Raw genomic sequence first — 27,117 nt, 5'->3', positions numbered from 1 at the left:
ATACGGTCATGTCATGGCTCTTTTGAGAATGAAATGCTTAAAGTTATTGTATTTTATGATATTTATCTCAAAGTACTCCTATAGTGTAAAATACACATATTTAGGGAAAGTCAGGGACGGGTAGGTTAAAGGTTTTTATTGAAATTAAGTTATTGAAATTACTAAATTGAAAATGGTCAGATTGACCATCTTGGCGGTTCTACTATCTTTTGGTATTTTTTTCATTAGTCCACTGTTGATACAGTCCCAAAATGTTTTGAATGTCAGCAGTCAAGTTTTCCAGATATAGGATTTACATTTTCACTGCGTTTTGCATCATGATGATACAATTTGCATTATCATGATGTGGCAAGTGAAACTTTGCTTCTTGAAAATTCAATATCTTTAAAACCTGACTGCTGACATGCAAAACATACCGCAAGATAGTTTGAGTAGATTATTCGTTTAAGCCTACCTATCACACTGTCCACTTGAAATGAATGTAGCCAACAGAGTCCGGTAATAACCAGGCAATTGATTTTGATTTAAACAATATTTATTATTCAACAGCTTATACTTTGTCAGTACAACTTTTTATATAACCATCCAGAATTAAGCATAAAGGCTAACTATGATGCTATAATTCTCCATGGCTTGACCTAGCAATTTGAAAATAGGTTTGAAATATAGCTCTCCCTTTGCTTTTTTCAACAAACATAATTGTTCATGGATAGCCTCCCATAATTCAAACAATGAAAATACCAAGACATGCCTATTTTCTTTACTTCCACCACCTATAAAAACAGAGGAATTCACCTCATCTCATCTCAATGTTTTGAGATGCTAACATGAATTGACCAGGTTGATAACCTCTTCCAAAGAAGTCACACATTTATATCTTACAATTATTTGTCTACAAAGCACTCTAGATTGGGAGGAATAGGCTAAGTACTGTGACAACCAGCCCTGGTCTCCCCTATTCACAGCAATCAGCGGTTATTGCGTTTCCTCCCGCATGTTGTTGCTGTCTTATATTCATTCCCAACCTTTTGGACAGACACCACACCCACATGCACCTGAGTGGTTGGAAGCGGCAACGGTCAGCCACTGAACAGGTCAGGGTAACAGATGATCCATCCTCAAGGCCACAAACTGCAGTAGGTGGCCCCTTCTTTGAAATATATTTTCTTAGTTAACAAAATGTTAGAAACAGTAAGCCTACATGTTACACAAACCTTTTTTTGGGGGGGGGGCAGTTTTGGAAATGCTATATTGTAAAACTGAATAAACAGAAACTGACTTGAACTGGAAGTTTGGAACAAGAACCCTTTGGGCCACAAAAGCTACCTGCTCCGCCTCAGTTGCTAGCTACCACTTACCCAGTCTACCCTGACTGAGACCATGCCCCAGTGCTCCACAGTGTGCGTGGAAGGAAGTGTCCTGTACTGACACGTAGGGCTGACCGTCCAATCATTCCAAAAGGCCAGGGCCAAACTATTTCCCTGGCCTCATTTCTCACCACTCTCCCCCACTCCTCGCCCTCTCTTCATCCCCCCTCTCCTCCCTCACCCCTGTCCAATCAGTGGCGTCTTGGCTGGCATGGGCTCAGAGATGTCACATGTACACTACCAGTCAAAAATTTAGAACACCTACTCATTCAAGGGCTTTTCTTTATTTTTACTATTTTCTACATTGTGAAATAATAGCGAAGACATCAAAACTATGAAATAACGCTAATGGAATCATGTAGTAATATTTTAGATTCTTCAAAGTAGCCACCCTTTGACTTGATGACAGCTTTGCACACGCTTGGCATTTTCTCAACTAGCTTCATGAGGTAGTCACCTGAAATGCATTTCAATTAACAGGTGTGCCTTAAAAGTTAATTTGTTAATGCGTTTGAGCCAATCAGTTGTGTTGTGAGAAGGTGTGGGGGGGGGGGTATACAGAAGATGGCCAGCTCTATTTGGCAAAAGACCAAGTTCATATTATGGCAAAAACAGCTCAAATAAGCAAAGACAAACGACAGTCCATCATTACTTTAAGACATGAAGGTCAGTCAATACGGAACATTTCAAGGACTTTGAAGGTTTCTTCAAGTGCAGTCACAAAAACCAAGTGCTATGATGAAACTGGCTCTCACGAGGACCGCCACAGGAAAGGAAGACCCAGAGTTACCTCTGCTGTAGAGGATACGTTCATTAGAGTTACCAGCCTCAGAAATTGCAGCCCAAATAAATGCTTCAGAGTTCAAGTAACAGACATATCTCAACATCAACTGTTCAGAGGAGGCTGTGTGAATCAGGCCTTCATGGTCGAATATCTGCAAAGAAACCACTACTAAAGGACACCAATAAGAAGAAGAGTCTTGCTTGGGCCAAGAAACACAAGCAATGGACATTAGACCGGTGGAACTTTGTCCTTTGGTCTGGAGTCCAAATTGGAGATTTTTGGTTCCAAACGCTGTGTCTTTGTGAGACGTGGTGTGGGTGAACGGATGATCTCTGCATGTGTATTTCCCACAGTAAAGCATGGAGGAGGAGTTGTTATGGTGTGGGGTGTTTTGCTGTTGACACTGTCTGCGATTTATTTACAATTCAAGGCACACTTAACCAGCATGGCTACCACAGCATTCTGCAGCGATACGCCATCCCATCTGGTTTGGGCTTAGTGGGACTGTCATTTGTCTTTCAACAGGACAATGACCCAACACACCTCCAGGCTGTGTAAGGGCTATTTGACCAAGAAGGAGAGTGATGGAGTGCTGCATGAGATAACCTTGCCTCCACAATCCCCCGACCTCAAACCAGTTGAGATGGTTTGGTATGAGTCGGACCGCAGAGTGAAGGAAAAGCAGCCAACAAGTGCTCAACATATGTGGGAACTCCTTCAGGTGAAGCTGGTTGAGAGAATGCCAAGAGTGTGCAAAGCTGTCATCAAGGTGATATATTACAGTGATATATGTGCATGCAAAGAGCAAACAACAAGCTGCACAAGAACTCACTACTGTAATGGTCCAGGTTACAAAGTGGCTCAGTGACTCGTGTTTGCATCTCAATGTGAAAAAAACAGTTTGCATGTTCTTCACAAAGAGGGCAACAGATGCTACTGAGCCAGATGTCTATGTGTCAGGGGAGAAGCTCCAGGTGGTATCTGATTTGAAGTACCTTGGAATCATACTTGATTCCAACCTCTCTTTTAAAAAGCATGTGAAAATGGTAATTCAAATAACCAAATTCAACCTAGCTAATTTCCTATTTATACGAAATTGTTTGACCACAGAGGTAGCAAAACTGTATTTCAAATCGATGATACTCCCCCACTTAACATACTGCTTGACTAGTTGGACCCAAGCTCGCTATACAACATTAAAACCTATTCAGTCTGTCTACAAACAGGCTCTCAAAGTGCTCGATAGAAAGCCCAATAGCCATCATCACTGTTACATCCTCAGAAAGCATGAGCTCCTGAGTTGGGAAAATCTTATGCAATACACCGACGCATGTCTTGTATTCAAGATCCTAAATGGCCTGGCTCCCCTCCACTCAGTATTTTTGTAAAACAGAAAACCCAAACATATGGCAGCAGATCCACAAGGTCTGCCATGAGAGGTGACTGTATAGTTCCCTTAAGGAAAAGCACCTTTAGTAAATCTGCTTTCTCTGTGAGAGCTTCCCATGTCTGGAATACACTGCCATCAGACACACATAACTGCACCACATATCACACTTTCACAAAATGCATGAAGACATGGCTAAAGGTCAATCAGACTTGTGAACATAATCCCTAGCTGTGTATTGCCGCTTTCCATGTTGTCTGTTGTCTGTAGCTTGTGAGGTGTGGAAACACTTTGTTGTTTTTATGGATTTTGTCTTGTTGCTTTTTGTCCTATGTTGCTCTGTCTGTATGCTACATCTTGCTTGTCCTATGTTGCTCTGTCTGTATGCTATGTCTTGCTTGTCCTATGTTACTCTGCGTGTGCTCACTGTTCAATGATTGTCTATATTGTAATTGTTTTTAATAACCTGCCCAGGGACTGCGGTTGAAAATTAGCCGGCTGGCTAAAACCGGTACTTTTACTGAAACGTTGATTAATGTGCACTGTCCCTGTAAAAATAAAATAAACTCAACAAACTCAACAAGGCAAAGGGTGGCTAATTTGAAGAATTTCAAATATAAAATATATTTTGATTTGTTTAACACATTTTTGGTTACTACTTGATTCCAAATCTCCAATTTGGACTCCATACCAAAGGACAAATTTCCTCCGGTGTAATGCTCGTGTTTCTTGGCCCAATCAAGTCTCTTCTTGTTATTGGTGTCCTTTAGTAGTGGTTTCTTTGCAGCAATTCGACCATGAAGACCTGATCCACACACTCTCCTCTGAACAATTGATGTTGAGATGTGTCTGTTACTTGAACTCTGAAGCGTTTATTTGGGCTGCAATTTCTGAGGGTGGTAACTCTAATGAACTTATCCTTTGCAGCAGAGGTAACTCTGGGTCTTCCATTCCTGTGGCGGTCCTCATGAGAGCCAGTTTCATCATAGCACTTGATGGTTTTTGCAACTGCTCTTAAAGAAACTTTCAAAGTTCTTGAAATTTTCCGTATTGACTGACCTTCATGTCGTAAAGTAATGATGGACTGTCGTTTCGCTTTCCTTATTTGAGCTGTTCTTGCCATAATATGTACTTGGTCTTTTACCAAATAGGACTGTCTTCTGTATGCCAACCCTACCTTGTCACAACACAACTGATTTGCTCAAACGCATTAAGAAGGAAAGAAATTCCACAAATGAACTTTTAAGAAGGCACGCCTGTTAATTGAAATGCATTCCTGGTGACTACCTCATGAAACTAGTTGAGAGAATGCCAAGAGTGTGCAAAGCTGTCATCGAGGCAAAGGGTGGCTATTTGAAGAATCTCAAATATAAATTATATTTTGATTTGTTTAACCCTTGTTTGGTTACTACATGATTCCATATGTGTTATTTCATAGTTTTGATGTCTTCACTATTATTCTACAATGTAGAAAATAGTAAAACGTTAAGAAAAACCCATGAATGAGTAGGTGTTCTAAAACTTTTGACCGGTAGTGTATGTGTGAGATATAGCTAGCAGGCTGGCACGGAGATGGCCAAAGTAAGGGACCAGATTGCGTGTGTGTCACTCCTCTGGCCTGTACCATCATGTCACAGTGCTATGAAGTTGTATGTCACCAAATGAAGAGAAAAGGGGAGAGATGATGAGTGCAGAGTGGAGGAAATGTATCTGGACTGAAGCAGTGGGGTTACTGGCCTGCTACACTAGACCTGTAACTTTTTCCGAGCGCGAGACGCTCCTCAATGCACTGGTGTAGCTCCTATGTTGGGGTAGTAGCTGTATGTAGTGAGAGCATGTTAAGGGTTAGTGGTGTTTGGATAAAGTTTTTATAGGTTTAATTAGTGTTTAGTAGTTGTATGTAGTGGGAGCGGATCAAAGGGCTCTGCTAGATTACAGCCCCGAGACCAGTCTGTCTCAGACCACTTGCGTAAACAATGGATTAGAACTAGAATGGACCAAACCTTGAACATTCTTTGGTTTTATGGAACAATAATATTAGTCTAGACTCACATTCAACACACACACACACACACACACACACACACACACACACAAAACAAAGCTGATAAATCCAGAGAGAGCTGTGGTGTGAGGTAATCAAGTAGATCCTGATCAAAGTGGAGTGGGTTTTAATCACCTCGTTGTGTGCGTATGTATATAATCAGAGGGGATTTCTCAGTGTGTCGTAGAAAATGACATTTAAAGGGCACAGACTCAGACTTTGTTCTCTGAAGCGCGCCTGTTTTTTCATCCTCAATGACTGAAAGATACTCATCTCTTTCTTTTGTTTCCTCTCCCCCCCTTCCTGCCCCTTCTCTCTCGCTCTCTCTCTCTCAGGTACGGTCTGAAGCCCAACGACCAGATCCTGGCAGAGGACAAGCATAAAGCATTGTGGGTACCTCCTACCACTCACATTCATTCATTCAATCATTCAACATCGTCCGAGGTTCATCTAAAGTCTCAGTTGCCTCACATTTGCCTTATTTCTTTGTTGCATGAAGAAGTGTTTTTCCATTTTAAACTCCTGATTGACTGTGGTCGCTGTTCAGGCACACATATAGGGTCCGTAAGTTCACACACTGAGCTGTTCTCTTTCCTGGAGTGGGCTGGACAGAACAGACCTGTTCTGGAATTCACCAGGATGAGTCTAGCCAATGATGGGGCAGGAGGTTTAGAACTAGCCAATAGAAGGGCAAGAGGCCTAACCTCCCCCTCCCTCCGGGCCAAAGCAGTTTGAGGAAGAAAGTCTACCTTTAACCACATAGAGATAAGAAGACAGCTGAGGTGAAGGAAAGGACCGTGGAGGTTTCCCCCATGGTTCAGTAGGGTACAACCAACATTGTATTCAGATCAGATCCGTATATCATATGAATGTTGTACCATAAAACATTGAGCACTTCTTTTGGCGTTGGGAGATTAATTTGGCATGTAGCTAGCTAGCTTAGCATTTAGCTTGCTTCATCAGATATTAGGCTTTTGGAAAAAGCTTGACATCAGCAAGTTCTCGTCCTGGCAAAGTTGTCAGTCGGACTACTGTCATCACCATTATAGATGGCAAGCAAATCAAACAATATTTGGATATAGCCATCTAGTTTATTTCCTGAAAGTTAGCTTGTTAACTACCCTACCGGTCAAAAGTTTTAGAACACCTACTCGTTCAAGGGTTATTCTTAATTTTTTACTATTTTCTACATTGTAGAATAATAGTGAAGACATCAGAACTATGAAATAACACACATGGAAACATGTAGTAACCAAAAAAGTGTTAAAGAAACATTAAGAACTAAAGAAATTCCACAAATGAACTTTGAAGTAGGCACACATGTTAATTCAAATGCATTCCAGGTGACTACCTAATGACCTCATGAAGCTGGTTGAGAGAATGCCAAGAGTGTGCAAAGCAGTCATTAGTTCTACTTACCACTATGTTTAGCCAACTGTACAAAGTTTATACCGGTACATTGCAAAGTAAACATTATCAGCCAACAGTACATCGGCAAATGCACCCTTCTGCTGCTTGACAGGCAGAGCCCACAAAGGATGGAAAATTAACCTAAACCACTCAGACTTGTCAGGTATAGTTCACTTTTGTTTTATATCACTCAAATATCAAATTAATGGTGGCTGATATCGTGAGGCTACCCTCACGTATCTGAAATTACACGATCAATTGATATTTACTGATCATGAAAAGCATAATTCTGATGATAGAGCTAAATGTGTGCAATTGTTTTGCGTGAAGTAATTGGAAATGTGTAGTTCTGGCTATGCTCTTCAATAGGTGTTTATATTCCAACTAAATATTTAACATTTATTTAACAATCCCCTGAAAACGACACACAGTTGTCAATAGTTTTAGCGGAGCTGGGGGTCTCCTTGCCCTCCAGCAGGCAAATGATTGATAAGGACCTATTAACTAAGCGTCTCAGAGAAGGAGTGCTGATTTGGGATCAGTTTAGCCAATTAGATCACAATTAATACTATTACATGGACACGGGGAACCTGATCCTAGATCAGCACTCTTAGGGGGCTTTCACGTCGAATTGTTTTGGAGCGTTTCTTTTACAACTCTAGTGCGTTTCCCCCCTAATTCGGTTTGTTTGGACTGGTGTGAACACTATCGCACTCGGGAGCGCACTAAACAATGCACCGTGGTTCACTGCAGGTGAGAACGAATGATTGGTTGCAAAATGCATGCATCATCATAACTTGACATCTCTGAAACATTCTGTGAGTAGAAGTGCATTTATGAGCGCATCCGATTAGGGGCGATGTGGGCTATAATGGGAATATAAGTTACTGAATAGCCTATTCACATTGCAGTTGGAGTGGCTATTGCTCAGTTTCCTCCCACATGTTGTTGGAAGACCAAAGCGAAAGTATTATGAAGATTGGGATATGCAAGTGATGCTTCATGATGCTCATAGATGGATTTAACGTGAGCATTTTTTCCAATAAACAAATTACTTGCATGGACACGTGGTTTTTGTTTAGGAATTTTTGTTAGTTTGACATCTGGCTTTGTGAAATCAACCGGACCAAAAAAAAGAAATACAATGTAACAAATAATCGGACTCTGATTCAAACTATAGCTCAAAACTATGTGGGAAAGCCCTTACTCTGAGATGTTTGATTCATTCTGCCCCAGAAAATCTGTACATAATTAGTATATCTGGATCATGTCCAGACAGAGGGAGCAACAGACTCAGCTGTGCAGAGTTTTGTTGTAGCCTTGGGAGTTTCCCTCCCCACCAATCCAGGCATTCTTATTGGTCGAGGAGAAACGTCTCACTGCAGGAGGCGTATTGAGACTAAGAAGTGTAACATTCATGACGTTGCAGATATAAATTAGTTGATTTATTCTACTCTTCAGACAATCATATATGTTCTACACAATACATTTCTATCTGAACGTTTTGTAACTTTGTGTCATTCTGAACGGACCCGATGTTTAGGTGTTTGAGCTGTGTCCTAGGTGTGCTGGCCCCCTTCCCCCCCAGCCTTAGTCCATTCCTGTCCAGATGTTTGAGTTGTGACCAATACTGACCTCAGCTGTTCTGTTAGCCAACAACCACCCTGCTCTAGTTGAGTCAGCAGACAGACTGGTCAGATAACAAACCACTAAGGTTGGGAAATAGCTGTGCTGGAGGGGGAAGGCCTCTGATTCACTCCTGTGCGCCTCTCTCAGCCAATGGCACAAACAGTCTCGCAAAATCTCATCCTCACCTCCTTAGTTCTGTGTTCTGCTGGGCCAGCCCTATTTTAGTCCGTTTAACATGCATCCATCCCCCCATTCATACACACGTGGACCCGCACATGCACGCACGCAAACACCTACCTCTCTCCCCCTCTACCATCCCCTCTCCATCTCTCACACTCTCTCTCTCTGTCTGTCTGTGTGTGTTATCAGTAGGTGATAAGGCTCCTATATATAGAGAACAGAACATGTTACTTGGAGCTACTGGGGCCATAATGGTCTTTAGCTCTGTTTCAGAAGAAAATATGTTTCTCAAACCATATGTACTGAATCATCGTAAAGCTTGAAACCATATAACAAACTTTTCCCTGTTGTCTTAAACATTGTACGTGCATGTGTGTTGTAGGTTTGATGAGATTGTCAAAAAGTTTAAAGTAGAGTACCATGCCGGAGGAGCTACACAGAATTCTATAAAAATCGCCCAGGTATGACACACACACACATTTAGTCATTACACTATCCCACTGTACCTTTTTCAAAATGTGTAAAGGTTGCCCAGGTATGTTTCATTCACACACACACCACACACTCTAACCTACTTGAATACACACACAGTGGATGATCCAGGATCCCCATAAGGTGTGTACGTTCTTCGGCTGTATCGGAGAGGATAAGTTTGGGGAGATTCTGAAGCAGAAGTCAGAGGAGGCCCACGTGGATGCCTACTACTATGAGCAGACAGAGGAGCCTACAGGGACCTGCGCCGCATGTATCACCGGAGACAACAGGTAAACACGACACTCTCTCAAAATACACACATACACACACTCCAAGGACAACAGGTCAAGACTCCACTCCATCTACAGTGGCATGAAAAAGTATGTGAACCCTTTGGAATTACCTGGATTTCTGCATAAATTGGTCATAAAATCTGATCTTCATCTTAGTCACAACAATAGACAAACACAATGTGCTTAAACTAATAACACACTAATTATTGTACATTCATTTGAACATTCACAGTGTAGGTTGGAAAAAGTATGTGAACCCCTCGGCTAATGACTTTTCCAAAAGCTGATTGGCGTCTGGAGTCAGCTAACCTGGAGTCCAATCAATGAGACGAGATTGGAGATGTTGGTTAGTTGCCCTGCCCTATAAAAAAACACAACATTTGAGTTTGCTATTCACAAGAAGCATTGCCTGATGTGAACCATGCCTCGAACAAAGATCTCTGAAGACCTAAGATTAAGAATTGTTGACTTGCATAAAGCTGGAAAGGGTTACAAAAGTATCTCTAAAAGCCTTGATGTTCATCAGTACACAGTAAGACAAATTGTCTATAAATGGAGAAAGTTCAGCACTGTTGCTCCTCTCCCTAGGAGTGGCCGTCCTGCAAAAAATGACTGCAAGAGCACAGTGCAGAATGCTCAATGAGGTTAAGAAGAATCCTAGGGTGTCAGCTAAGACTTACAGAAATCTCTGAACATGCTAGCATCTCTGTTGACGAGTCTACGATATGTTAAACACTAAACAAGAATGGTGTTCATGGGAGGACACCACGGAAGAAGCCACTCCTGTCTGAAGTTCGCAAAAGAGCACCTGGATGTTCTACAGCGCTTCTGGCAAAATATTCTGTGGACAGATTAAACTAAAGTTCAGTTGTTTGGAAGGAACACACAACACTATGTGTGGAGAAAAAAAGGCACAGCACACCAACATCAAAACCTCATCCCAACTGTAAAGTATGGTGGAGGAAGCATCATGGTTTGGCGATGCTTTGCTGCTTCAGAGCCTGGACAGCTTGCTATCATCAACGGAAAGATAAATTCCCAAGTTTATCAAGACATTTTTCAGGAGAATGTAAGGCTATCAGTTCACCAATTGAAGCTCAACAGAAGTTGGGTGATGCAACAGGACAACGACCCAAAACACAGAAGTAAATCAACAACGGAATGGCTTCAACAGAAGAAAATACTCCTTCTGGAGTGGCCCAGTCAGAGTCTTGATCTCAACCCGATTGAGATGCTGTGGCATGACCTCGAGAGCGGTTCACACCAGACATCCCAAGAATATTGCTGAACAGAAACAGTTTTGTAAAGATGAGTGGTCCAAAATGCCTCCTGACCGTTGTGCAGGTCTGATCCGCAACTACGGAATATGTTTGGTTGAGGTTATTGCTTTCAAAGGAGGGTCAACCAGTTATTAAATCCAAGGGTTCACATACTTTTCCCACCCTACACTATGAATGTTTACATGGTGTATTCAATAAAGACATGAAAACGTATAATTGTTTGTGTGTTATTAGTTTAATCAGACTGTGTTTGTGTATTGTTGTGACTTAGATGAAGATCATATCAAATTTATAACAGGTTTAGTAGCATTGATTATAACATACTGTGTAGCATTGGTTATAACAGGCTTAGTAGCATGGAATAATAACATACTGTGTAGCATTGATTATAACAGGCTTAGTAGCATTGATTATAACATACTGTGTAGCATAGATTATAACAGGCTTAGTAGCATTGATTATAACAGGCTGTGTAGCATTGATTATAACAGGCTTAGTAGCATTGATTATAACATGCTGTGTAGCATTCATTATAACATGCTGTGTAGCATTCATTATGACATACTGTGTAGCATTGATTATTACAGGCTTAGTAGCATTGATTATGACATACTGTGTAGCATTGGTTATAACAGGCTTAGTAGCATGGAATAATAACATACTGTGTAGCATTGGTTATAACAGGCTGTGTAGTATTGGTTATTACATACTGTGTAGCATGGAATATAACAGGTTTAGTAGCATTGATTAAAACATACTGTGTAGCATGGATTATAACAGGCTGTGTAGAATTGATTATAACAGGCTTAGTATCATGGCATAATAACAGGTTAGTAGCATGGAATAATAACATACTGTGTAGCATTGGTTATAACAGGCTGTGTAGTATTGGTTATTACATACTGTGTAGCATGGAATATAACAGGTTTAGTAGCATTGATTATAACATGCTGTGTAGCATTGATTATAACAGGCTGTGTAGCATTGATTATAACATGCTGTGTAGCATTGATTATAACATGCTGTGTAGCATTCATTATAACATGCTGTGTAGCATTCATTATGACATACTGTGTAGCATTGATTATTACAGGCTTAGTAGCATTGATTATGACATACTGTGTAGCATTGGTTATAACAGGCTTAGTAGCATGGAATAATAACATACTGTGTAGCATTGGTTATAACAGGCTGTGTAGTATTGGTTATTACATACTGTGTAGCATGGAATATAACAGGTTTAGTAGCATTGATTAAAACATACTGTGTAGCATGGATTATAACAGGCTGTGTAGAATTGATTATAACAGGCTTAGTATCATGGCATAATAACAGGCTTAGTAGCATGGAATAATAACATACTGTGTAGCATTGGTTATAACAGGCTGTGTAGTATTGGTTATTACATACTGTGTAGCATGGAATATAACAGGTTTAGTAGCATTGATTATAACATGCTGTGTAGCATTGATTATAACAGGCTTAGTAGCATTGATTATAACATACTGTGTAGCATTGGTTATAACAGGCTGTGTAGGATTCATTATAACAGGCTGTGTAGCATGGATTCTAACAGGCTCTGTGGCATTGATTATAACAGGCTTAGTAGCATGGAATAATAACATACTGTGTAGCATTGATTATAACAGGCTTAGTAGCATTGATTATAACATACTGTGTAGCATAGATAACAGGCTTAGTAGCATTGATTATAACAGGCTGTGTAGCATAGATTATAACATGCTGTGTAGCATTGATTATAACAGGCTGTGTAGCAATGATTATAACAGGCTATGTAGCATTCATTATAACATGCTGTGTAGCATTGATTATAACATGCTGTGTAGCATTGATTATAACAGGCTTAGTAGCATTGATAATAACATACTGTGTAGCATTTGTTGTAACAGGCTGTGTAGCATTTTAACAGGTTTAGTGGCATTGATTATAACATGCTGTGTAGCAAGGATTATAACATGCTGTGTATTATTGATTATAACATACTGTGTAGCATTGATTATAACAGGCTGTGTAGCATTGATTATAACAGGCTGTGTAGCATGGATTCTAACAGGCTCTGTGGCATTGATTATAACAGGCTTAGTAGCATGGAATAATAACATACTGTGTAGCATTGATTATAACAGGCTTAGTAGCATTGATTATAACATACTGTGTAGCATTGATTATAACAGGCTTAGTTGCATTGATTATAGCATACTGTGTAGCATAGATAACAGGCTTAGTAGCATGGAATATAACAGGCTGTGTAGCATAGATTATAACATGCTGTGTAGCATTGATTATAACAGGCTGTGTAGCAATGATTATAACAGGCTATGTAGCATTCATTATAACATGCTGTGTAGCATTGATTATAACATGCTGTGTAGCATTGATTATAACAGGCTTAGTATTGATAATAACATACTGTGTAGCATTTGTTGTAACAGGCTGTGTAGCATTTTAACAGGTTTAGTGGCATTGATTATAACATGCTGTGCAGCAAGGATTATAACATGCTGTGTATTATTGATTATAACATACTGTGTAGCATTGATTATAACAGGCTGTGTAGCATTGATTATAACAGGCTGTGTAGCATTGATTATAACATACTGTGGAGCATTGATTATAACATGCTCATGACCAATTTGTGCAGAAATCCAGGTAATTCCAAAGGGTTCACATACTTTTTCTAACCACTGTAACTCCACTGTGTCCCTCTCATCAACTCCACTCGTTCTTCTCTTCCTTCCCCCTCCCTTTCTCAGGTCTCTGGTAGCTAACCTAGCAGCAGCTAACTGTTATAAGAAGGACAAACATCTGGACTTGAAGGAGAACTGGAAACTGGTGGAAAAAGCCAAAGTTTACTATATCGCTGTGAGTAACAAAGACCACATACACACACACTGAGTAGCATTGCTGATAACAGGTTGTGTAGCATTGATTATAACGGGCTTAGTGGCATTGATTATAACATACTGTGTAGCATGGATTATAAGAGGCTGTGTAGCATTGATTTTAACATACTGTGTAGAATTGGTTATAACAGGCTTAGTTGCATGGAATAATAACATACTGTGTAGCATTGATTATAACAGGCTTAGTAGCATTGATTGACATACTGTGTAGCATTCATTATAACAGGCTTAGTAGCATTGATTGACATACTGTGTAGCATTGGTTATAACAGGCTTAGTAGCATGGAATAATAACATACTGTGTAGCATTCATTATAACATACTGTGTAGCATTCATTATAACATGCTGTGTAGCATTGATTATAACAGGCTTAGTAGCATTGATTATGACATACTGTGTAGCATTGGTTATAACAGGCTTAGTAGCATGGAATAATAACATACTGTGTAGCATTGATTATAACATGCTGTGTAGCATTGATTATAACATGCTGTGTAGCATTGATTATAACGGGCTTAGTGGCATTGATTATAACATACTGTGTAGCATTGATTATAACAGGCTGTGAATAATTGATTATATCAGGCTTAGTAGCATGGAATAATAACATACTGTGTAGCACTGATTATAAGAGGCTGTGTAGCATTGATTTTAACATACTGTGTAGAATTGATTATAACAGGCTTAGTAGCATGGAATAATAACATACTGTGTAGCATTGGTTATAACAGGCTTAGTAGCATGGAATAATAACATACTGTGTAGCATTGGTTATAACAGGCTTAGTAGCATGGAATAATAACATACTGTGTAGCATTGGTTATAACAGGCTGTGTAGTATTGATTATGACATACTGTGTAGCATTGGTTATAACAGGCTTAGTAGCATGGAATAATAACATACTGTGTAGCATTGATTATAACAGGCTTAGTAGCATTGATTATGACATACTGTGTAGCATTGGTTATAACAGGCTTAGTAGCATGGAATAATAACATACTGTGTAGCATTGGTTATAACAGGCTTAGTAGCATGGAATAATAACATACTGTGTAGCATTGGTTATAACAGGCTGTGTAGTATTGGTTATAACATACTGTGTAGCATGGATTATAACAGGTTTAGCAGCATTGATTATAACATACTGTGTAGCATTGATTATAACAGGCTTAGTAGCATGGAATAATAACATACTGTGTAGCATTGATTATAACAGGCTGTGTAGCATTCATTATAACAGGCTGTGTATAATTGATTATAACAGGCTTAGTATCATGGCATAATAACAGGCTGTGTAGCATTCATTATAACATACTGTGTAGCATTGGTTATAACAGGCTTAGTAGCATGGAATAATAACATACTGTGTAGCATTGGTTATAACAGACTGTGTAACATTGATTAAAACATGCTGTGTAGCATTGATTAAAACATACTGTGGAGCATTTATTATAACCTGCTGTGGAGCATTGATTATAACATGCTGTGTAGCATAATTACAGGCTCTGTGTAGCATTACAACAGGCTCTGTAGCAGTGATAAACAGGCTTTATTATTTCCTCTATAGGGTTTCTTCCTGACAGTGTCTCTGGAGTCCATACTGAAAGTGGCCAAACACGCTTCTGAGAACAACAAGCTGTTTACTCTGAACCTCTCCGCTCCCTTCATCTCCCAGTTCTTCAAAGACGCCCTCATGGAGGTCATGCCCTATGTGGACGTGCTGTTCGGCAACGAGACGGTACACACACCCTCATTCATTCATTTATCCAGTGTCTAGGTACTTCTAGAGAGAGAGACAGACAGACTGACAGAAAGTGTGACAGGGAGAGAGTGACGGAAAGAAAGAGACCAGTGGGCAAATAGGCAGAGAAAGGGCGACAGACACAAGTAGACAGATGAGGATGATGGAGAGAGAGACCGACAGGCAGACGAGATAAGATGACATGGAGAAATACACTGAATGAACAAAACATTAGGAACACCGTATTTTTGCCCTCAGACTCAATTTGTCAGGGCATGGACTCTACAAGGTGTCGAAAGCGTTCCACAGGGATGCTGGCCCATGTTGTCTCCGATGCTTCCCACAGATGTGTGAAGTTGGCTTGATGTCCTTTGAGTGGTGGACCATTCTTGGTACACACGGGCAACTGTTGAGCTTGAAAAACCCAGGAGCGTTGCAGTTGACACCATGACACCATACTCCATTCGAAGGCACTTCAAATCTTTTGTCTTGCCCATTCACCCTCTGAATGGCTCACATAAACAATCCATGTCTCAAGGCTTAAAATTCCTTCTTTAACTTCTTAGTGGACGGGATTGATTTGACAACACCCAGTGAAATAGCAGCGAGCCAAATTCAGAAACAGAAATACTCATAATAATAATTCATAAATCATAGAAGTGTTATACATCGGTTTAAAGATGAACTTCTTGTTAATCCAGCCACAGTGTCAAATTTCAAAAAGGCTTTACGGTGAAAGCAAACCATGCTATTATCTGAGGACAGCACCCAGCATACCAAGACATGAAAATCAGATTTCAACCCGCCAGGCGCGACACAAAAGTCAGAAATAACGATATAATTCATGCCTTACCTTTGAAGATCATCTTCTGTTGGCACTCCAATATGTCCATTAAACATCACAAATGGTCCTTTTGTTCAATAAATTCTGTCATTATATCCCCAAAATGTCCATTTATTTGGCGCGTTTGATTCAGAAAAACACCGGTTCCAACTCGCCCAGCATGACTACAAAATATCTAATAAATTACCTGTAATCTTTGTCCAAACATTTCAAACAACTTTCCTAATCCAACTTTAGGTATTTTAAAACGTAAATAATCGATCAAATTTAAGACGGGATAAACTGTGTTCAATACCGGACGAAAAACAAAGAAGGCGCGTTCCAGGTCGCGCCCATCAAAACATTAGAGAGCACTAGGCTGGACCCTTGTTCTGAACAGCCGTACTTCTTAATTTCCCTAAAGAAAAACATCAACCAATTTCTAAAGACGGTTGACATCTAGTGGAAGCTATAGGAACTGCAAGCATATTTCTATTAAAACGGGCTTACCATAGAAAACCAATAGAAAACAGATTAACCTCAACAACAAAAAATTCCCTGGATGGATTGTGCTCGGGGTTTCGCCTGCCAAATCAGTTCTGTTATACTCACAGACATTATTCAAACAGTTTTAGAAACTTTAAAGTGTTTTCTATCCAAATATACCGATTATATGCATATCCTAGCTTCTGGGCCTGAGTATCAGGCAGTTTACTTTGGGCACACTTTTCATCCGGACGTGAAAATAGTGCCCCCTAGCCTTAAGAAGTTTTAACCTGTCTCCTCCCCTTTAGCTACACTGATATGACGTGGGATTTAACAGGGGACATCAGTAAGGGATCATAGACTGACCAGGTGAAAGTTGTATCATTTAAAGAGCAGGTGTTCCTAATGTTTTGTACACTCCGTGTAAATGGAAACTCATGGGATATTTCTGTTTTTCAGGAGGCGGCCACGTTTTCAAAAGAGCAAGGCTTTCAGGTGAGTGGACTGCGATTTGAAACACAAACACACACACTCTTGTATATTAGTATAGCTTGTTTGTGACTATGGTGTGTTTGTAGACTGAGGACATCGAGGAGATTGCCAAGAAGGCCGAGGCTCTACCCAAAGTCAACAAGAAGAGACCGAGAATCGTTGTTTTTACTCAGGGGAAGGACGGAACCATCATGACCAAAGGTAACTACACACATACACACACGTTGACAGGCACACGCACTGACACTCGCACAGTGATTTGAGTGCAGAAACTAGCCTGCCTTCAGCAACTCGTTGGAATTGGCCTATATGTATAGTTCCTGTTGCAAATGGCTCAAATTATGACCCTATATCTGTACAGCGCTGTGAAGCGCAGAGCCAGAGTTCTGACATGTATAGCATGATACTATACAGTCACTACATTCCAATTTAGGTGCTTATTAGTGCCCAAATTTGCCATTTTCAACCCGTATACCGTGTGTGTGTGTGTGTGTGTGTGTGTGTGTGTGTGTGTGTGTGTGTGTGTGAAGGAGGTGACAAGGTGGAGACGTTCCCAGTGCTGAAGATTGACCAGAAGGACATTGTGGACACAAATGGAGCCGGAGATGCCTTTGTAGGAGGTACGTGTCCCTGAGTGTGTCTTTATTTGTGTGTTTATCTATGTGCATGAACGTTTTGGGTGGCTTTCTGTAGGGATATTTGTCTGGTTCTTGGAGTTGGTCCTTGAGAAAGTTGAATCAGTGTGTGTGTGTGTCATGCAGGATTCCTGTCAGAGTTGGTCCAGGACAAGGAGTTGGAACAGTGTGTGAAAGCAGGACATTACGCTGCCAACGTCATCATCAGACGAGCAGGATGCACCTTCCCCGAAAAACCAGACTTCCACTGATGACCTGTAACCTTAATTGCTGACCGCTTACACCTACCCATCCACCCTTACCTCTGACCCTTACCTTCCAACTTAACGAAACCAGGTCCCCCCCTGTCCTTTTTCTTCTTTCAACCATCCATCCATGCTTTCATCCAATCCATCCATATATCTGTCATTGCTTTCAGCCCTTCTTCCCTTGTCTTTCTGCAACCAGACTTCTGTGCCTATTCTTCTTATCCTACGCTAGGGGATGCTCTCGGGCCACACTGCCTGTATCTGTTTATACTGATGTTCAACTGCCCTCCCTAATGACTCTGCTGAAGTCTACTGCCCTCTGTAAACACAGTTAGACTGAAGGTACTAACTTAATACTGCCGATTCACAGTTAACTATCAGCCTCTCAATAAACTGTCATGTTTACACACACAGCAGGATGCTGCTGGAAACCGACTGCTGTCCAGTCTTCTCCTTGGAGACTGAGCTAAAGCCAAGTTAGTGAGTTAGGATTAGGTAACAGGTTAGGAACATGGTTAATGAATTAGTTACGGATGGGTGGAATACTGTAATTTGATGGAGGAAGTTTCTGTTGAGAAGGTTGACAATAATATCTAGTAAAGCAGCTCTATCAGAGATATTAAGAACACCACACATAGAAATTAGATAGGCAGTGTCATTGTGATTTAGATTTCATAATTGTTTTCATTGATTGCTGTTTTATTATGACTGGAGGCTTATTGAAGCGGAGAAGTGTTGCTGTAAAACCAAACAGATTCCTTAACCTTAAAGCGCACAGTAAAAGTGTAAAGTTCTCTGTACACTTTGTAAATGTGTAAAGGCCTCTGTGTACTTTGTAAACATGTCAAAGCCTTTTGAGTAATTAGTGATTTTTATGGCTGTTTTACAAATTATTCATATTTAAATAATACATTTTAAAGTGATGCTGGTGTAACTTGGCTAATAAACACATTTCAGTTGGTCTAAAACAAAATATCATATTAGGCTTTTTATAATTTTATAAACAGCCTGTGTATATGTCTCATAACACTCTAGGAACCTTTGTGCAAATGTTTAGTTTGTAAAAGGGGAACTTGGTCTGCAGGGGCTGTGAGGCTTAGGGCAGAAGTAAGAACCTCTCCTTGTGTCTATGGTTGTTGATATCATTGAGTCTGTGTGTGGTATTGTGACTTGCTGCTTCTACAGAATACTTCACTCATTGTCCATTGACACTGGCTAGCGATACATTTTTTTATAAAATTACTGTTATGATTCAGAAAAGGATCCTATGTATCCTCAATATGAGCTGCTAACCCAAATTACCTAAAAATACAAAGGATATTTAATTAACAAATGTATTTTTGTCTTAATTTCCCCAGGTGAATTGAGAACACATTGTTATTGATAATGGCCATCACCATATTGCTTTCACCAGTCACTGTTAACATCAAGAAAATATGAATGAAATGACAATATGGTTGATTTGTAATAGTGTATTTACTGCGTAATAACTTAACATTATGGCAATATACACATTTAACAAAGTACAATGGAGTTGAACATACAAGCAGTGTATATTGTATTATAGTTTCTTCCATTCATGTTGTTATAGTCTATCTCCTGTTTGCTTCTCTACTGATGAATGTGTGTGTGTGTCAGTGTCTTAGTATGTCCTCCTGTAGTTGTATATCCAGGTCTCTCAGTTGTTTCAGGAAGCCTCGATTGGGCAGGACGTAGCGTCGCTGTCATACATGCGCAATAGCGTCGACCAGTGCCCTCACTCGATCATCATATACCCCAGGACCAGCGTCACTGACCCATCAAACAGTGCACCAAGATCTTGTCTGATTTACAGAATTGATGGGCATAAATCACTACCACTTCCCGTTAAACAACCACCTCTCTTGGTTACAGTGCCTACTGATTCCATCTCTCTCTACTCCAGGGTTCCTCAACTGGTGATTTTATTTGCTCCCCGAAGTTTTCTGGACACCAGCCAATCAGCTCCAAGTCATTTTAATTTGGGAAATCTATTCCAAAGCATTCCCACGCATAATAGATCAAGTATTGTGAAAATTCACGTACGTGTATTAGAGTAGTAAAAATACAAGTATTTTTAAATAAGAATAGAACGTTTCTAAACACTTCTACATGAATGTGGATGCTACCATGATTATAGACAATGTTGAATAATGATCAATAGACGCATAAATGCTAACCTCCCCTGTTATTGTAATGGTGAGAGGTTAGCATGTCTTGGTATATTTGTGCATTTGTAGCTTTCTCACTCATTATCCACGATTCATTCTCGATTATCCGTAATCATGGTAAACGTCCACATTTTGGTGAATTGTTTAGAAACATTTACAATAAAAGTGACACAATACATTATTTACCATTCAATTTCTATTGGGCACAAAATGATCTGAAACACAAACAAAATAAACAGCAAACGATTTCAACAAATGTGTAGAAACACAAGCTTGATGTAGTCATTGCGTGCTATGAATATGTGACCAAATACTTAACCTTTTACTACTTTAATACACATAAGTGAATTTCTCCCAATACTTTTGGTCCCCTAAAATGGGTAGTCTATGTACAAAAAGTGCTGTAAATTCTGACCGGTTCACCCTGACAGCCAGGTGTAAACAAAAGACTGCTGTAAGGAACGTCGTTTGGTACTATATACTGCTGCAACCTATACGCATCATCCGGGACTAGCATTCCTAGGCATTAACCACTTTTGCATGGTGGTGGAAAATGGTGTTTCATAAAGAAAGTACACATATCTTGCCCGTTATTTTTCCCGATTTCTCGCCATTATATCCAGTTAAAGAGGAAATCGACACCTTTGCAGCATGAATGGAGAATGTTTTAGATACAAACCTTTCCACGGGGGATACGAGTTTATTGCCAGCTGCATACAATGCATTTGGACGGTGAAGACAAACGATTCAACATCGCCATCTGACGGGGAATGGGAAAGAGTATTCCTTTGCCCTGTAAACAAATCACAGATTGAACAAAATGATTTGGAACATTTCTCATTAGCTGGCTAGTTATACAGATCACCAATTCAGTATATTTAAACTGAGCTGTAATTCATAATTCGCACATTCCTGAATTAACTAGTTAGTCTAACTTTGATTGTTCGTCTAAACTGACGAGATCACCTGCTAGCTATTTCGGTAACGTTAGTGTCCAACATTAACTAGCTTAGCTAGTGGGTCAATGTTAAACGTAAACACTCGTTTCATGCCCCAATGATCGAATTTTACATTCATATGAAAGTAATTTGTTGAAAATGTTCACATAATATGTTGAATAAATAAACGTTAATAAAGTCTTCTCCAGGAAATGGCCAAATGAAAATTCTATGTCGTCACTCTGCACGTCACTTGACACAGAATTATACCAATTTTCTACCATGAGGATTAACAGCGGTTGATCACAGAAGGCTGTGACGAAACGAAAGAATGCGTCCCCCGCATGCTTGGGTAGCTCTAAACCGTGAAGGTTTGAATTGAACGCTGCCCGTCGAGAGTGAACATTAAATGGGGATGGCCGGTGTCTAGCGGTTATGTACTACCAGGTATCAGGTTCGCCTGAGTACGGGACTCTACACGTTAAGGTGGGAGCTCTCTTCCAGTAGTGTCTGCCCTGAAACATGGGGGCCGGGGTTCCATACTTGCTTACTGACACCTTCACCACCGTTGATTCACCGCGGACCCACCTATTGGACAGAAGAGCCTAGGTTCCCACTGGGCTTCGGTCACTTGAAGAAATTCAATGGAGCGGGCCTACCTGCTGCATTCGCACTCAAATAACCCTCATGTCAAAATGAGGAATATCGATAACGCAAATGGTTCAAAAGTGGTACCTATGGCTCTGTCCAGGAGGGCTGACTGGGCAAGCAAATGATTGAAAGGGAAGAACCTTTTTCTGCTGCTTCAGCCTATGCCCGGTTGATGGTGCCGCTAGATACCTCGACGGGAATTTGGTAGTAGTCTACTCTCCTATGAGTAGTGCGCAGCACGTGATGTTGGTCGGGTGTAAAAGCCCCTTGTAAAGTCTGTTAGAGGTTAGTTAGTGGCTACTGATGCACAGTATGTAACACAGAAGGTTACTTGATGATACCGCCGGGCGTGACTCAACTGGGTTTCCATTTGAGGATATCTGACTGTAGCATGCATACATCTTCACCATCGCACTCAAAGCATCTTCGGGGAGACCAAAGTCCCCAGACAATAGCTGTGATTCCTAATTTCAAAGTGAGGAAAATTGATGAAGCGGGGGTGCTAACGGCAGGACATAATTACAAGTCTCTTAGTGTAGCCAAATGCCTTGTCATCTAATTAGTGACGCGCATGAATGGATGAATGAGATTCCCACTTTCCCTACCTACTATCTAGCGAAACGACAGCCTAGGGAACGGGCTTGGTGGAATCTGCTGGGAAAGAAGACCCTGTTGAGCTTACCTCTAGTCTGGCACTGTAAAGAGACATGAGAGGTGTAGAATAAGTGGGAGGCCTCGGCTTGCGCCAGGTGCGACCCGTTCCGGGGACAGTGGCAGGTGGGGAGTTTGACTGGGGCGGTACACCTGTCAAATGGTAACGCAGGAGTCCTTAGGCGAGCTCAGGGAGGACAGAAGCCTCCCGTGGGGCAGAAGGGCAAAAGCTCGCTTGATCTTGATTTTCAGTATGAAAACAGACCGTGAAAGCGGGGCCTCAAGATCCTTCTGACCTTTTGGGTTTTAAGCAGGAGGTGTTCCCCTGTTCCCCATAAAAATCCTTGACTACTTATTTTATTCCTTCTGTTTGTTTTTAAAACCCCATCTTTGTTTTTTAACCCTGTCATTATCCTACCTTTGCAAACTATTTTCTTAAAGTACCTTGTACACTTCTAACCCCTCCTTACTTCTTAAAATAACCCCCTTACTTTTCTGCTCTGATAAAAATGCCATTTCCCTTTTTACTACTACAATGTCATGGTTAAAATCAAAGCCCTGTTGACCTAGATTAAAATACCTCTGCAGTCCCACCATGCATCGATCTTTTTCTTTACTTTTCTTCTTTCTTATCTCTCTAAAGAAGGTCCTCGTCCTACCCTTCACCATTTCCCACCACTGTGGTCGTGTGTCAAAGACGTCCTGTAGCGTCTGCCACTGGCTGAACTGCTCCCTGTACTGACTAACTACTCTATCATCTTCTAAAAGGGAGCAGTTCAGTTTCCAGGGCCCTCTTCCCACAGTCACACCTGGAGTTAGTGAAAGGGTGCACATCAGCATTATGTGATCTGAGAAGAAAGCAGGGGTTATTCAAGCATCAGTCGGGGGACAGTCACGGGTAAACAGTCAATGCGAGAGGCTCTGGTGCCATCACCACTGGTCCAGGTGAAGCCCTCCTCTCTTGGATGCAGGGTTTTAAAACAGTCAGTCAGTTTAAAATCCCTGCACAACCTTTGCAATAAAACACTTGACCTATCTACCTTAAAATCCTCTCCCGCCCCTCTCCTGTCTGCTCCACTTAAAACACAGTTGAAATCCCCACCCACCACTAGAGGATCCCTCCCTAGCATGTGGGACTGCAGGTCTTATAAAAGTGTGCACCGGTCGTGTTTATCATTAAAACCATACACGTTTAGCACATTAAAATCCCTCCCCATAAAAGTGCAATTGGCTAAAAGAGCACACCCACCAACCACCACCGTGCTCCCCCTCACCACTACCTGTGGGGTCTTGATTGAAATGGCAACACCGTCATTCTTATTAAAATTGGAACCACTCCAAATGGAGGTCCCGTGCTGCCACTTATCCTCCCATTTGCTGTAAGAGGACAAAAAGGGTAGACCACCCTCCAGTAATAAAAACACATCTGAGTTAAACCTTTCTAAAAAGGATAAAACCGACTGTGCTCTTATTTCCGTTTTTTCCCCCCTAACATTTATAGTGGTGATTTTAAAAGCCATAAAAGGGGTGAGTAAAAACACAGCTAAAAGAAAAGCCATTTTAAACTGTTAAACTTCTTAGGGATAATCATCCCGTCAACAGGACAGTTGTAAATCATGCAGCGCCATGTGTCACGAATGCAGATTTTAGAGAAACAATAAATGTCGGTACATATAAGCGTCTTATATCGGCTGAAAGCTTAAATTCTTGTTAATATAAATGCACTGTCCAATTTACAGTAGCTATTACTGCAAAAAAATGTTTGAGAGCTCCTCACAACAAAACACTTTTTTCACTGCGATAGGTTTGATAAATTCACCTCTGAAGGTGAAATGTGTACTTACATTCTGAAATTTTGCTCTGATTTCTCATCCGAAGGGTCCCAGAGATAACATGAAGTGTCGTATTGTTAGATAATTCCTTTTTCATATGGTAAAAAGGTTCATATAGCATGGACAATCTGGAATCTGAAAATCTAACCCTAAACGTTGTTTCAACCAGTCAAATCACGTTCGTATTTATTCCTCAGAGATCCTAGAACGTAACCAGACTTCACTATATCATTAGGAGTGTAGTATATCCTATAGGACATCAAATTTGGTCAGAGAGCAACGCCTTCATGGCGCACCGATGACGCGGGCGGTCTTCACTTGATTGACTGTAACTTCGAGGTCAAATAAAGCTAGCTAGACAGCCAAAGAGCTGGGCTTTACGGGAGTATGCTGCTAACCTTGTGCGACAGCAAGCGTTTTCCTTTTGGACAAAAATATGGAGAATATGGAGAGTTATGAAAACTGGGTGTTTTGCAAACTTTGAACTTACAATATGGCTACTATTACTGGAAAAGCTAAACCAAGGTCCAAGTGAACAGATTTGACGTTATTCTTGCAGAAAAATGAAATGTAAATGTCTCCTTCACGATTTGATTTACAGAGGGTTGAATGCGGTGGTTTTACCTAACTGCAGGTTGTTTAAATCAAACCACTTTTAGGGTGAATTTAACCATTTCCGGTTGCTCCAGGAAGCTTAGAATCAACACAGGTGGCCTGATGGATTGTCATCGAAGACAGTTTGATATGGAATTCATAACCCACATAGGCTTCAGGTTGAAGTTAGGGGAGCAGGCAATGTATTCCTATGGGGAGAGATGTCATTGTAAACTGTTAGATGAAAACAGTCTGTTTTCACTGTTAAGGTTAGGCTGGTGCAGATTGGGAGGACCTTAGGAACGTTCCTGTGGTTGAATTGTGTTTCTAGCCTCAACGGTTCTGTCGCTGTCACCCAAAAGCCCCTCAAATTTAGGTCAGGCTTCATTTTGGGCCTCCTTTTTTGCACGGTCAATGCGGTCAGACCGAGCAAGCTACGGTCAAGTGGGGCATCTCGTTGAACTCAACACGGCCTAGAGACTATGGTGATGCCATTTGTTTCCCTTTCTGTGATGATTTGATGGTAAAGTTCACATTTCCCCTTTAGGATATGAAGGGGACAATTCAATCTTCTCATGTTGATATCTGTAGAGGTACAGGTGACCCTGAACATGTGGCAAAATGAATTTTTAAAATGGCCTGCACAGAAGCAGAGTTAGAGCATAACCTGTAAACCCATGTTATCCTTAGGGAGAAACTCGGATGTGTCAGACTACATGAACCGGTGCACGTAGCTAGAATAACTCTGTGGCTTGTCCACCCCAACCTCTCCCCAATGAGCTCATTGAAAACGGCGTGTCTCTGTGTGACCCAGAGGCCGCAATATGTCCAAAGCATCATTAAATCACTACTAGTCAGTCTTCATTCCGGGCCTGCTATTTGCATGGTCGCTACGGTCAGACAGAGCGAGCACGGTCAAGTGGGTCATCTCCTTAAACTCAGCACGGCATAGAGACTACGGTGATGCCATTTGCCAACAGTTTTAGTGTCATTTTGGTGATGGTTCATCAAGTCAGCGTCCATCAGTCAATAAGATATCCTTCTGACACCAAACTGATACATACTGACACCAAATCCACTTTGTCCAACTCGTTTAGAAGCCAACTATCACATATTTCAGGGCAGGCCCAAAATTCACAGCGCCTTCTATTTAAACCATAATAAAAACTTAAAACACGTAGTCAGGTTCTAGCTGCGGGTCCAGTTCTGACATTATGTGTAGGCCTAGCTGAGGCAACCCCGAATCCCGAGTTTCAGCTCGATAGGTCATTCGTAGCCCGAGCAGCGACCTTAATTAGTGCTAAAAGCCACTTTTTTCAGGCATTGCTACGGGGTCCCTGAATGAGCTATCGGACAGAAACGTTAGGGTCCATCGGTATGGACCGAGGTGGGTTCAATGCACCTAGTCTTGTGACTCTGGGACTTTTCTAAATATTGTCATTTTCGCGATGGTCAAAATTAATTGAAGTCATTGCAAATGTATGAGGCTGTTTCTCGGCCTGTGAACCTTCTAGAGCCACATAACTCACCGTACACTATCGACTTAAGCTCTAGAACATGTATATAAAGTTTCAGAGCTCTAGGTCTGTCAGTTCTTTGATAGTTCGAAAGCAGGTAACTATTGCAGGCTCTGTGTGTCTGTAAGCCTCACACTGTGTCACTCCCCATTGACTGTGTGTGTGTGTGTGAGTTTAGAAAATCACAGAAATCACGTAGAGCTCCGAAACCCGCCTTAACCGATTAGTCTGAACACACCGCAACTGGATCTATCACTTTTTTAGGGATCTATAACTTGTTTTTGCTGACACTTGTGGCTGCTTCACATGATGTATTGTTGTCTCTACCTTTTTGCCCTTTGTGCTGTTGTCTGTGCCCAATAATGTTTGTACCATTTTTTGTGCTGCTACCATGCTGTGTTGTCATGTGTTGCTGCCATGATGTGTTGTCATCTTCAGTCTCTCTTTATGTAGTGCTGTGGTGTCTCTAGTCATGATGTGTGTTTTGTCCTATATTTTTGTTTTTAATCCTGGCCCCCATCCCCACAGAAGGCCTTTTTCCTTTTG

General features: G+C 40.9%; 1 protein-coding gene across 2 annotated transcripts in view; it reads left to right on the top strand.

The window, feature by feature from the left end:
- Window positions 1-19,172, top strand: part of LOC100196663 (adenosine kinase a) — a 46,753-nt gene extending 27,581 nt beyond the window's left edge. The window contains exons 3-11 of one of the 2 annotated variants that reach the window (XM_014153933.2): window positions 5,918-5,971; window positions 9,184-9,262; window positions 9,393-9,565; window positions 13,623-13,731; window positions 15,342-15,512; window positions 17,284-17,319; window positions 17,403-17,517; window positions 17,847-17,936; window positions 18,078-19,172. In XM_014153933.2, coding sequence (XP_014009408.1) covers window positions 5,918-5,971; window positions 9,184-9,262; window positions 9,393-9,565; window positions 13,623-13,731; window positions 15,342-15,512; window positions 17,284-17,319; window positions 17,403-17,517; window positions 17,847-17,936; window positions 18,078-18,202 — 952 coding nt within the window. In that variant the 3' untranslated portion in view covers window positions 18,203-19,172. The remainder of the gene's footprint in view (window positions 1-5,917; window positions 5,972-9,183; window positions 9,263-9,392; window positions 9,566-13,622; window positions 13,732-15,341; window positions 15,513-17,283; window positions 17,320-17,402; window positions 17,518-17,846; window positions 17,937-18,077) is intronic. The other variant, NM_001141692.1, reaches the window with a different exon arrangement.
- Window positions 19,173-27,117: the final 7,945 nt, after the last annotated feature.

Source organism: Salmo salar, chromosome ssa18, assembly GCF_905237065.1.
Source record: "Salmo salar chromosome ssa18, Ssal_v3.1, whole genome shotgun sequence".
Lineage (NCBI taxonomy): Eukaryota > Metazoa > Chordata > Actinopteri > Salmoniformes > Salmonidae > Salmo > Salmo salar.
This window is presented reverse-complemented; position numbering and strand designations above follow the sequence as displayed.